General features: G+C 63.1%; 1 protein-coding gene across 1 annotated transcript in view; it reads left to right on the top strand.

The window, feature by feature from the left end:
• Positions 1–1,643: 1,643 nt before the first annotated feature.
• Positions 1,644–12,026, top strand: part of NTRK1 (neurotrophic receptor tyrosine kinase 1) — a 29,376-nt gene continuing 18,993 nt past the window's right edge. Inside the window, exons 1-3 of the mRNA XM_073323484.1 lie at positions 1,644–1,846; positions 11,190–11,264; positions 11,866–11,937. Coding sequence (XP_073179585.1) covers positions 1,644–1,846; positions 11,190–11,264; positions 11,866–11,937 — 350 coding nt within the window. The remainder of the gene's footprint in view (positions 1,847–11,189; positions 11,265–11,865; positions 11,938–12,026) is intronic.

The raw sequence follows: 12,026 nt of genomic DNA, 5'->3' as shown, positions 1-12,026 counted from the left end.
TAGCCCAGCCCTGGGCTCCCCCCAGCTCTGCCGGTGCCCCTCACTCCCGACCCGCAGCCCCAGGGTATCCCAGCCCTGCCCCCCCCAGCTCTGCCGGTGCCCCTCACTCCCGACCCGCAGCCCCCTGCTGCCCCAGCCTTGGGATCCCCCCCAGCTCAGCTGATACCCCTCAATACTGACCCACAGCCCCTTCCCCCCCCGCTATCCCCTCCTGGGCTCCCCCTCTCCACAGCTCTGCCGGTGCCCCTCACTCCCGACCCGCAGCCCCCTGCTGCCCCAGCCTTGGGATCCCCCCCAGCTCAGCTGATACCCCTCAATACTGACCCACAGCCCCCTCCCCCCCGCTATCCCCTCCTGGGCTCCCCCTCTCCACAGCTCTGCGGGTGCTCCTCACTCCTGACCCGCAGCCTCCTGCTGTCCCAGCCTTGGGATCCCCCCCAGCTCAGCTGATACCCCTCAATACTGACCCACAGCCCCTTCCCCCCCCGCTATCCCCTCCTGGGCTCCCCCTCTCCACAGCTCTGCGGGTGCTCCTCACTCCTGACCCGCAGCCTCCTGCTGTCCCAGCCTTGGGATCCCCCCCAGCTCAGCTGATACCCCTCAATACTGACCCACAGCCCCTTCCCCCCCCCGCTATCCCCTCCTGGGCTCCCCCTCTCCACAGCTCTGCCGGTGCCCCTCACTCCCGACCTGCAGCCCCCTGCTGTCCCAGCCTTGGGATCCCCCCCAGCTCAGCTGATACCCCTCAATACTGACCCACAGCCCCTCCCCCCCCGCTATCCCCTCCTGGGCTCCCCCTCTCCACAGCTCTGCCGGTGCCCCTCACTCTCGACCCGCAGCCCCCTGCTGTCCCAGCCTTGGGATCCCCCCCAGCTCAGCTGATACCCCTCAATACTGACCCACAGCCCCCTCCCCCCGCTATCCCCTCCTGGGCTCCCCCTCTCCACAGCTCTGCGGGTGCTCCTCACTCCCGACTTGCAGCCCCAGGGTATCCCAGCCCTGCCCCCCCAGCTCTGCCGGTGCCCCTCACTCCCGACCTGCAGCCCCCTGCTGTCCCAGCCTTGGGATCCCCCCCAGCTCAGCTGATACCCCTCAATACTGACCCACAGCCCCCTCCCCCCCGCTATCCCCTCCTGGGCTCCCCCTCTCCACAGCTCTGCGGGTGCTCCTCACTCCCGACTTGCAGCCCCAGGGTATCCCAGCCTTGCCCCCCCAGCTCTGCCGGTGCCCCTCACTCCAGACCCGCAGCCCCACGGTATCCCTGCCCTGCCCCCCCCAGCTCTGCCGGTGCCCCTCACTCCCGACCCGCAGCCCCCCTTCCTCTCCCACCCTTGGCTGTCCGGCCGGGTTGCAGATCGGGCTGTTTGGCGCTGGCTGCTGGCGGATCCCCATCCCCGCTCTCCCCGGAGCGGTGCCCCCCCGGGGGGTTTGCAGAGCCAGCGCCGGGCTCCCTGGCCAGCCCCAGCCCTCAGCCTCCCACCGCCCGGCGGCTCCCGGGGGGCGTGTTGGGGAGACGCAGGCTCCGCCCCGCCCAGCCCGATCCTGCCTCTGCCTTTAAGCCGGGCGCCCCCCCCCCCCCCCCCGCACACACGCTCCCAGCCGGTGCCGGGCGAGGTGGGGAGCGAGAGGCGCCGGGCAGCGCGATGCCGGTTCCCCGCAGGATGCCCCCGGCTCCGGGCTGCTGCCCCGCCTGGCTGCTGCTGGCCTGGCTGCTGCTGGCCCTGGGCTGGGCGGCCCCCTGCCCCGGGGCGTGCAGGTGTTACGGGGCCACCTCGCTCCAGTGCCTGGAGCCCAACCGCGTCCGCGGGCTGGGCGAGCTGGTGGGGACGGAGAACTTCACCGAAGTGTGAGTGGGGCGGGAGCGGGAGCTGGCAGCGACCCCCCCCAGTGACCGTGGTGGGGAGGGGGCAGGAGCTGGCAGCGGACCCCCCCCCCCCAGTGGCAGGGCGGGGTGGTGGTGGTGGAAGATGCCAGCGCACCCCCCCCACCCACCCAGTGACCGGGGTGGGGCCAGTGTGGGGGAGCCATAACTCGTGGGGGGCACCTTGGCAGGTGGACGTGGGGCACGGGGCTGTCGTGGAGGGGCGGGGAGGTGGTATCGGGGTCGGGGACCCAGGAGATCGGGGTGCAGGGAGCAGGGATGTTTTTGGAGAGGGGACATTAGGGGGATGTTATGTGGGGGAGGCTCAGAGATGTAAAGGGTGGAGACCCCCCCAATCCAACCCCCAGGGCTCCCCCAAGCTGGCCATAAGTGGGTGCCCAGGGCTCTGAACTGACCCGTCCCATGCCCCTGCTCCAGGCTGGGTGCTGGGGGGATGGATGGGCGACAGACCCCATGTGTAGCTTGTGTCCGCCCCAGTTAGGATCGGAGCAGACTGGGGAGACCCCACCCCCTGGGACCAGGCGGGGAACCGCTCTCCTTCTCAGGTCCCCTAGCTGCACCCCTGTCCATCCCACGCAGGCTCAGGCCCCCCATGCAGGGGTGGATTTAGAACAGCCCCTGTGCTGGGGCATGGGGCAGCCAGCCCCACAGCCTGGCACAGCCCAGAAGGGGGAGGGGAGCCAGCAGCGCTCTGGGTGGGTAGGACAATGCCCTGGCTGGCTCTGTGGGTGTGGCAATGGGGATGTGATGCTGCCCCCTACACAGGCTGCCCCACAGAAGGGAGAAGCAGGGGCTGGGGAACAGGGGTCCAGCCCCAGGTGCTCTTTGCAGGGCGTATGGGCATTATGGGGGGACAGGAGCCCAGCGTGGGCTTTGCATTGAGCTCTCCCTGCCCAGCTCGCTGGGGAGTTTGGGGGCAGGGGGAGCCTGATCCTCCCTCTGGTGCGGGATGCCACCAGCTCAGGCCGGCCGTGCTTTGTGCCCAACGACAGCTGGGGCCCTTGGCAAACAGAGTGTGGGGCGGAGGGCTGGGTAGGGGCAGGGTGAGCACCGGACGCTGGTATTTCTGTGGGGAGCAGGATGTTCTCGATTTTAGATCTACCCCCGAAGTGCGGGATGGGGGTGGTTTATGCCCAGCTAGTCCGGCTGTTACAATATGGATCGTCCCATGCCCAAGGTTCCCCTTCTCCATGACACCCCCTGGACCTTATTGGTTGCCCCCAAGCGACTTCCCCCCCATTAGGGGCTCACAAGACCCCACCCCACCCCCATTTCCCTACAGGGTGGATCATGAGGAGAAGCTGCTCTCTGGGAGAAGCGTGTTGGCTGTACTAGGTAGGGTCTAGTGGGTTGGGGGTGTGTGTGGGGGGGGGGAGGGGGCTGGGAGCCAGGACTCCTGGGTCCTGTCCCTGGCTCTGGGAGGGGAGCAGAGTCTGGTCACAGCAGGGCCACATTCCTGGTGCGGGGAAGGAGTGGGGGCTGGGGGTTAGTGTAGACCATGGGGCAGCAGGACTCCTGGGTTCAGTTCCTGGCTCTGACCCTCCCCTGCTGTGTCATCTCCAGCTGCTCCCCTCCCCGCCCCTCTGGTCCCTGCTTGTGAATGGGGCTGGCCCTGCCCTGCTGGGGGATCCTTCCTGAGAGCAGCGGCTGTGGCCTCCAGCTACTGACTGTCTCTGTGAGAAGCCCTTGCCACCCCTGGCTGATGCTGTAGCATGCACGGCCTGTCATCCTCTTCCCTCCCCCGTGTCTGCTCCCCTCACCCCCATAGCAGGGTGGGGGCTGTGCTCCTGGGAGGGGCCCCCCGGCCCTGCTTGAACAGGGGGCACCAGGCTCGATCCCCATCTGGTGTAAATGGGTCTCGCTCCAGGGGAGTCAGTGGGGCCAGGGCCCCAGCCACGGTCAGTCCCTGAAACCTGCTGAGGATCAGGGCAGCTCTTGCTTTAGGCCCATGCTGCTGTATCTGGGCGGGATTCCCGGCTTTGGGGCCAACTGTTACTCGCCCCCAACCCCCTGGTGCACTGAGGAGCCAGGCGGTCAGACCCTCCCATGCTGGGTGTTTGCCGCAGGGCCCGGCAGGCTGCCCCGGGGCTCTGTCTACACTGGGCTCTGGCAGGCTTCGGTGGCTCTGCCGAGGCTGCTCCCAGTTTGTTGTGAGCAGCATGGGACGAGGCGGGAGGCAGAATCCCTTGTGCTTAAAGCCCATTACGAGGCATCAAAAGAGCCAGGTGGTGCGGGCAGGTCAGCCCCTGTGGAGCCTTGCAGAAGGTCCTGCCCTTCTCCTGCCTCAGTTTCCCAGTCTGTACAGTGGGAAGGATGCTGACCCTAGCTTGGGGAGCGGGCGCTGCTGGCGTGAATGGGTTAACGTATGCATTGGGTGCTGAAGGGCAGGGGTCAGAGGCCAGCTTTGTGGCAGGGAGTTGGACGGGGACCCACTAAACTCACTGCAGCCTGGAGATGCTGGGTCACAAGCTTTTCCCACAGTGCTGCATGGAGAACATGCGGGTTCATTTCCAGTTCGCTGGCCCAGCTGGGAATCAGGCCCTGGTATTCACCTTGCTTGTGCACATCCATGGGCGTTTGACGAATGCATCCATTTCCCCCTGGGTGGCTCTGGCATCCCTTCCCACCCCAGCTGAGCTCCATGCTCTGCTGGACCTTTCCAGCCTCCAGGAGAGCCGTGGATCCTGCGTTTATCTGCGCCTTGTCCAATCCTGCCACAGGGGGGGTGTAAGTCAGCATAGCTTCTGGGGCAGACCCACGGGCGGCGGGTTGGGCCGGTCTGCTCCAAGTGCCAATGCCATCTGCCCGTGCACGGCTGGGGGTGGCCGGGGCGAGCCTGCATGGCTCCCGGGGCTGTGGTAGGGGGTTGAGAAACCTGGTTTGTGGAGCACCGTCTAGTTTGCAGCCGGTGACTCTCTGGGCTCAGTTCGTTGCATTTCCTTTGTGTTCCCCTTCACAAAGAGCCTGGCGGGAGCCACGCAATGCAGCGCTCCTGGGGCCCTGTCGTGTCACTGGGGGTCAGTTTCAGGGGGGACTCCTGCCTGCAAATCCACACCCCGACATCCCCTCCAGTTCTGGCTTGCCCTAGAAGGGTCCACCCTAGAAGGGTCCGGTCTCCCCCAGACATTCCTGCCCCCAGCCCATTTGTGGTGGACCCTCCCACCCCCAGCGCTCCCAGGGTCCCGCCTGGCTCTGATCCTGGCCTGTGCTCCAGCCCTGCTCCTGTGTGGGGCGGAGGGCCCCAGCCCCCATCCTGCAAAGCACTTAAGTGCCTGCTTCAATTGAAGCTCTTGGGAAGGAGCCCCATGGAAATCAAGCGGCCTCTCCCCGGGCTGACAGTTAAGCATGGCACTGGAGCTGAGCCAGAGCGCTGGGCACTGCGTGGAGGAGAGATTTACCTGCTGCTGGGGTGGGCGGTGGGTCCTGGCAGTGCCAGCGATGGGGCACTTTGGATGCCAGCTCAGTGAAGGTTTAGAGGAAAGGGCCGATCCGCTGGGGTGTGTGGCATGGGAGTGAGGCTAGAAAGGAGTGAGGGCGTGGAGTGGCATTTAAATTCTGACCATTGGGCCGTGGTCAGAATAGACCTGCATCCTTTTATGGATCATTTATTGATCAGAAGCAAATTCCCATCATAACAAAAGCTAATTATTACGGCCATGCTAGGGGTACCTTAGCTAAGTGACTTAGGAACCTAAACCCTTTTCAAACCCCATTTTCAAAAGGCCTGGCTCATCAAAGCTGTGTCTACACCCGTGGTTCTCAACCAGGCGTACACGTACCCCTGGGGCTACGCAGAGGTCTACCAGGGGGTACATCAGCTCCTCTAGATCTTTGCCTAGTTTTACAAGGGGCTACATGAAAAGCCCTAGCGAAGTCAGTACCAACGGACATTTCATACAGCCAGTGACTTGTTTATACCGCTCTATGCACTGAAATGTAAGTACAAGCTTTATATTCCAATTGATTTATCTTACAATTACATGGTCAACGTGAGAAAGTCGGCAATTTGTCAGTACCAATGAGCTGTGACACTGTTGTGTTTTTATGTCTGGTTTTGTAAGCAAGTCGCTTTTAAGTGAGGTGAGACCTGGGGGTACGCAGGACAAATCAGCCTCCTGAAAGGGGGACAGTCGTCCGAGGTTTTGAAAATGTTTCTCTGCTTCTTCACGAGAGATTCTCCCCTCCGCCGGATCCCTGTGCCAGGCTCCCTGGGTCATTAGTTTTCCATCCCCCTCGGCTATACCAGGCCCTGGAGAGCAGAATGGGCCCAGCATGGGAGCTCGGCCCAGACCCCTTCCCTATGGGGCAATGCTTTTAGTTCATGCCCCAGCAGCTTGATTCAGTCTCAGGGACTGGAGTTAGTGGAGGCAAGGGGGGCCTTTCTGAGGGCAGTGACCCGCAGCTGGGTCTCAGGGCTCATGTGAGACAGCCAGGAGCTAAGCTGTGGCCCGCGGGGAGTGACACTGCTTCCTGGGCCAGCAGGACCGAGAAATAGTGAGGGCAGCGATGGCAGGATTCAGTGCGGCTTTTGCACCTGCTGGAGGGCGGGTCTCAGCCTCCCTGATTGTTTAGATCAGAGCAAGACCCAAAGGGCAAAAAACCCGCAGGTCTCCCGTTCTCTGAGTCTCCTCTTCCTTTCCCCTTCGCATCTCCAGGCAGGGTTTGCAGCAGGGCCGTGTGTGGGGCTCGCCCGACGTTCAGCGACTCTGTGCAGGGAACGGGACGGGGAGCGATTTTTGTAACCACTCGACGTCACCTGACTCGGGGTGCGGGGGAAACACTTCGGTCGGGAAATGGAAATAACGAGCCAGTAACTAGAGTCGCTCTTGAAGGCAAAGCTCCCTGGGGCGGGGAGTGGAATCCAGCCCCAGGAACAGCCTCCAGTGGCTTCCACCCATCAATCTCAAAGCACAGGAAAGGTTGTGACATGGCCCCCTATTTTACAGCTGTGGAAACTGAGGCACAGAGAGGTGAACACTCAGGAATAGGACCCAGGCATCCTGAGCCCCACACCAGCACCCTCTGGCCCGCCCCGGTGGGAAAATGGCTGAGTGCCGAGGCCTGGTAGCTCCGCGGCTGGGGACAGATGCCGGGAGCTTCGCGCGGGTCGCTGTGGAGATGGCAGTGCCGCAGGGGGATGACATAAAGCAGCAGGAGAGCGGGTGATAATGATGAAATAAGGCCCCTTGATGGCCAAAGGGAGCCGGGGCTGTAAATCAGGCCCAGCGGCTCTCAGCTCCTGCCGCTGTGGGGGAGGTGTGTGTGGGGCGGGCCATTGTCCCGTGCTAATGACCCTGCAGCAGCCTGGCTGTAGGGACTGTGGCTGCTGTAGGAGGCTGAATTTAGGGCTGGAGGGACTGGGTGCTGGGGGCTTGGGTGGGGGATGAGCTGAGGATGGGGGCTTAGTTCTCAGTGACACCCAGGCTCCCCAGGCTGCTCCGACAGCATAAAGGGCCCTTAAAGGAAGGGGAAAACAGTCCCCTGGGAATCCCACCCAGCACAAGGGGCCTCCTGGCCAAGGTGAACCTGGCACAAGGGCTCTGCACACCCCCCAGCCCCTGGCAGAGGGGGGTGGATCGAGGCCATGGCTGCAGCGCACTGCCCTTTGTGGGTATTCCCTGTCCCCCTGGGGCCATGAGGAGCAGAGTGAGAGTTAGAGTAGCCTAGAGGCTGCTCTGAGTGACTCCAGGGGCCTGGCAGGGCCCAGAATACGTGGTGCACAAAAATGGCTCAAGCCCCAGTTTCCTGCTCTATCTGCTCCCTGAGCTTTGTAAATGCGAGTTGGAGGAGCCCAGGGCTGGGATAGCAGGGGACTGCAGGTCGGGATCGAGGGGCACTGGCAGAGCTTGGCCCCTGCCCCATTACGCCTGGGTCTAGCCGGTGCTCCTAGCCGCTCCCTGGGTGTTCCACGGATGTAGCGTGTGTCAAGTAACTCCATGCGTCAGCCTGTGGGCCTGACCCAGAGCCCTGGGGTGGGGTTCACGAGGGGGACACAGCGCTGCCCCCTAGGCCAATCTGCTCATCCCCTAGACTGCCCTTCCTCTGGCACCCCTCTTAACAGGCACGTGTGTTCAGCCCCCTCCCGCTCGGTGGGAACCTGTCGGTTCTCCCCTGTACCATCGGGAAGGCGTCCCGGCAGAGCGACGGGGACTGACGTCACCCCCCTGGGGGCAGTGGCGATTGCTGGTCTGTGCCCCTTCGATTTGCGGGGGGCTGGCGTGGGGCGCAGACAGGCAGGAGGAATATTCTGTAGCCCTCGTGCTGATGTGGTGGTGCGCTGGCTGGGGGTCTGTCTGTCTGAGCATGTGCCACTGCCCCCCCTGCTGGCTAGAATCAGCACTGCTCCCCTGTGTGTCATTGTCTCTGTAATGCTAAGAGCTGATGGGGATTCTCCTTCCGCTCAGACGTGGACTTTTGGAGCTGGGGATGGGAGCCCAGCCCACGCTGCAGGCATGATGTGCAGCTGGCTGGCTGGGATTTGCTGCAGTGTGCCGGCCACTGTTTTCCTGTGTTGCACGGCTGGCTGGCTGCTGGGCTCCCAGGCCCCCGGGCACGGTGCAGGGAAGCAGACTGCGGGAACATGGGCTGACTGATCGAGGGGGATGGGATCGAAGGGGGTTCAGTGCCAGTGATAGGCGCTCTGGAGAGCAAACCCCTCTTTTCATTCTTGTACCACAGAGCCCCTGAACCCTGATCCAGGACCTAGCTACGGCAATGGGCCCAGGGGATGGTGGGGGGCCCCGAGCCAACCTGACCTTGTTGCCAGTGCACGTGTGCTATGAGTTTGTGGAGGGGTCTCAGCGGCAATCAGATTCTCCAAACCAGGGAACATGACACACCATGGAGTGGGGGATCCCTCCAGCATAGGGGACGAGTCCCATGGACAGAGGAGGAGGGAGGGGAGCTCTTCCTGCTTGTGGATACCCCGAGGCCTCTGGCACTGTTTTCCGTCCCCTCGACATGCTGAAGGGGGAGTTGTTTAGGGGACCGCAGGGGTGGGGGGAACGGCTGGAAGAGCTGGGTTTGACCCTGAATCAGCCCAAGATCATAAAGCACGGCAGGCGAGACATGTCTCACCGTCCATCCCCTGCCCCTATGCCCATCCATCGCCGTCCTGGCTGGGGCCAGTGGGCTTAAAGGGACCCTGCCCCTAGCGATCCATTGCACTGTCCCATCTTGGTCACTCTCTGGGCATCCCCCCTTCCTCTTCATCACTGGTGCAAGGGGCCCCGATCCTGTCAGGTGCTCCTGGGCTTGATTCGCCATCGCCTAGCAGGGTCACTGCAAGTGCGGGACGTGACCGCGTAAGGGGTGGGGCAGGGCCAGGTGCTGGGGGATCTGGTAGGTTGGCCCAGAGGGATGGGGCTGGTTTTGTTGGGGGTTTGTACCGGGGTCTCTACCTGTAGGCAGGATGCAGGGGGTGGTTTCTGTATTGGGGCAGTCTGTGCCCTGAGCCCAATCGGACACTTGGCCATTAATTTCAACAGGGGCAGGATCGGGGCCTTAAGATGCATTGGAAACTCATCTCTTCCCCCCTCCCCCCGAATCAACCCTTTTTCCTCCCACCCCCTGCTTCCTGCCTCAGTTGTCTCCAGCTGATTGCCACGGGGGCCGGGCCCTGCAGCTCCCATCTGGGTCACGGCTGCTGAGCCCCGTCTGAGGATCGGGACCCATAGGGCTCCCCGGAAACAGCCACCCCCAAAATTCAAGGCCACTTCGGTCCTGAATACGAGTGGGAAGTGGGGAAGGGGCAGGGGGGAGGTCAAGGAGGTGCAGAAATAAAAGCAGCCTCCGGAGGCTCCTGGAATTTGCGTGAGGGGGTTGAGTGGAGGGGCCCAGGGCTGGAGCAGCGGGGTCGGGGGGCTGCAGATCGGGGTTGAGGGGCTTTGGCAGAGCCGTCAGGGTTGAGGGGTGTCGTTAGCCCTGCGGGAGGGAGACCCAGGCTGGGCTAGCAGGGTGTTCTATGGACCAGGACTGCAGCATTGGCTAAACTGAGCAGTGCCTGGCGTCGGCCGGGGCCCTCTGGCTCTGGCTTGCGTGAGCAGCCTGGGTCCGATCCCTGGCTGTCCCGCGGGAGCCACTTTGGGGTTAATCAGCTCCGGCCCAGCCGCCATGGGTTGGACTCAGGAGACCGGGGCTCCTGGCCTGACTCTGACACTGCTCACTGTGTGACCTGGGGCCGACAGTCCCCAGAGGGCAGCATGAAAATCCTGCTGTACACACCCCAGCGGGGCAGGCTCCAAGCACTTCACCGTGTCTGAGCAGCATCGACCAGGGCAAGGGCCCTGATCTCGACTCCTATCATACAGTCTGGCCTGAAGGGGAGCTGAGCCCCGGGAAATCAAGCCCTGAGCATGGGCGCTGAGAGCACCTGTCTATCTGGCCTTTAATCGTGGTATGCCTCAGTTTTCCCATCTATAAAGTGCGGCTAATGAGCCTTCCCTGCCTGCAGATACATTCATTTCCCCCTTTTAATAACAATCCCTAGCTCTTTGCAAAGGAAGTCAGTGTCATTATCACCACTGTACAGGTGGGGAAACTGAGGCACAGAGGAGGGAAGTGACTTGCCCAAGGTCACCTGGGAGCAGAGCCGGGAACAGAACTGAAGTCTCTCGAGTCACAATCCTGTGCACTATCCACTAGGCCACGCTGCCCCAAGGCCCTGGGGGGCTGCAGTGAAAGCAGGGGGGCTGCGTAGGCTGCTAGACAGGGTGCGCCCCAGAGTGAGGGCTCGGCGGCTCTTTGCAGTGGCGACTCTGGATGGGGCCGCCTGGCGCAGGAGTCCCTGAGATGTCGGCTTTCACCGTGCACCCACGGCTCCGTTGACAGCATCTCTTCCTGGCCCCCTCCCTTGGGCTCTCTGCCAGCGCCACCCCACGGCCCCAGCGTGGGCAGCCCAGTGAGCCACAGCCTCATTGCCCCGGGGATAATGGCAAAGGGGGGGCAGAGCTTTGGAGTGGGGGGGTGGGGAAGAGGGATGAGACCCTCCAGCCGGCGGGACAGCCCCCTTGTTCTGAGCAGAAACTTGCTTTAAAAAGTCATTTGCTTCCCTCGGAATTTGACAGCCTGCCCCGCCTGAGCACCCCACGAACCCCCTGTCTCCCTTCCCATCGCCCCTTGCCTCTTAGGCCAGGTGCTAAAACCTCCCCCTTCCCCACTCTCTCAGCCCCGGTGCCCCCTCAGGACAGGGCAGGATTGGAGCCGGCTGACGCTCAACCTGGTGCAGAGAGAGAGCCTGGCTTTGAGAGGCAGGGGGAAGGCCCTGGGGGACTGACGGGCCCCATGCCAGGTTGTGTCTCCCCTGCAGGGTCATCGAGAACCAGAAGGATGTGACGAGCTTGACTCAGGCCGACACCAAGTCCCTGCGGGAGCTGAAGAACCTGTGAGTAGCCCCAGCCTTGCATAGGCATGGTGTGTGGGGGGGTGGATGGGGGGCATGCAAGGGGTGTATAATAGGGGGCAAAAGCCCACTTCAGCTGAGGATGCCCCTGGGATGGGGCTTGGGGCAAGGATATAGGGACTTAAGGTAGCTTTAACTATCCCCTTTGCACTCCCCAGACTTTGGTGTCACTTAGAGCAGCCTTCAGGTTGCTCTAACCAGTGCTGGGCTGCCTGGGGGAATCAGAGAACCAGGCAGGGGATGCCCGGCGGGGACGGGGGGGGGGCGCGTTCACACCCACACTGGGACAGTGCAGACCAGGCATTGCGGGGAGTGGGAGTTGGGCTGCGGCTCAGAAGAAAAGCGACTGAGCCCTGTTCCCTCGAAGCTGGGTGCGTGGCCGCATGCGTGCATGGACCCGAAACCCCGCGCACACAATTTGCACAGAAGCAATTTTTTGCACACACAACCTGTCAAAAATTAGAGGGAGCATTGCTGCTGGGCCAAGTTCAGCCCTGGCACAACCATGCGGGCGTGAGGGTTGCTGTGGCGTCGGCCCTGGGCACCTGGAAATTCGCGGCGTGTCTTTGCTCTTCCCTTCCAGCACCATCGCCGCCTCCGGGCTGCGGTACATCGCTGCCGACGCTTTCCGCGCCAACCCCAAGCTGACCCATTTGTGAGTAGCGCCCCCTGCAGGGCCCTTGTTGCGTCGCTCTGTGCCATGGGGCCTGCCTTTTCCCCAGTGAAGGGGGACCTCGTCTTTTC

This window comes from Lepidochelys kempii, chromosome 24 (assembly GCF_965140265.1).
Source record: "Lepidochelys kempii isolate rLepKem1 chromosome 24, rLepKem1.hap2, whole genome shotgun sequence".
NCBI lineage: Eukaryota > Metazoa > Chordata > Testudines > Cheloniidae > Lepidochelys > Lepidochelys kempii.
Note: the sequence above shows the minus strand (reverse complement) of the source record. Positions and strands in the feature narration are given on the sequence as shown.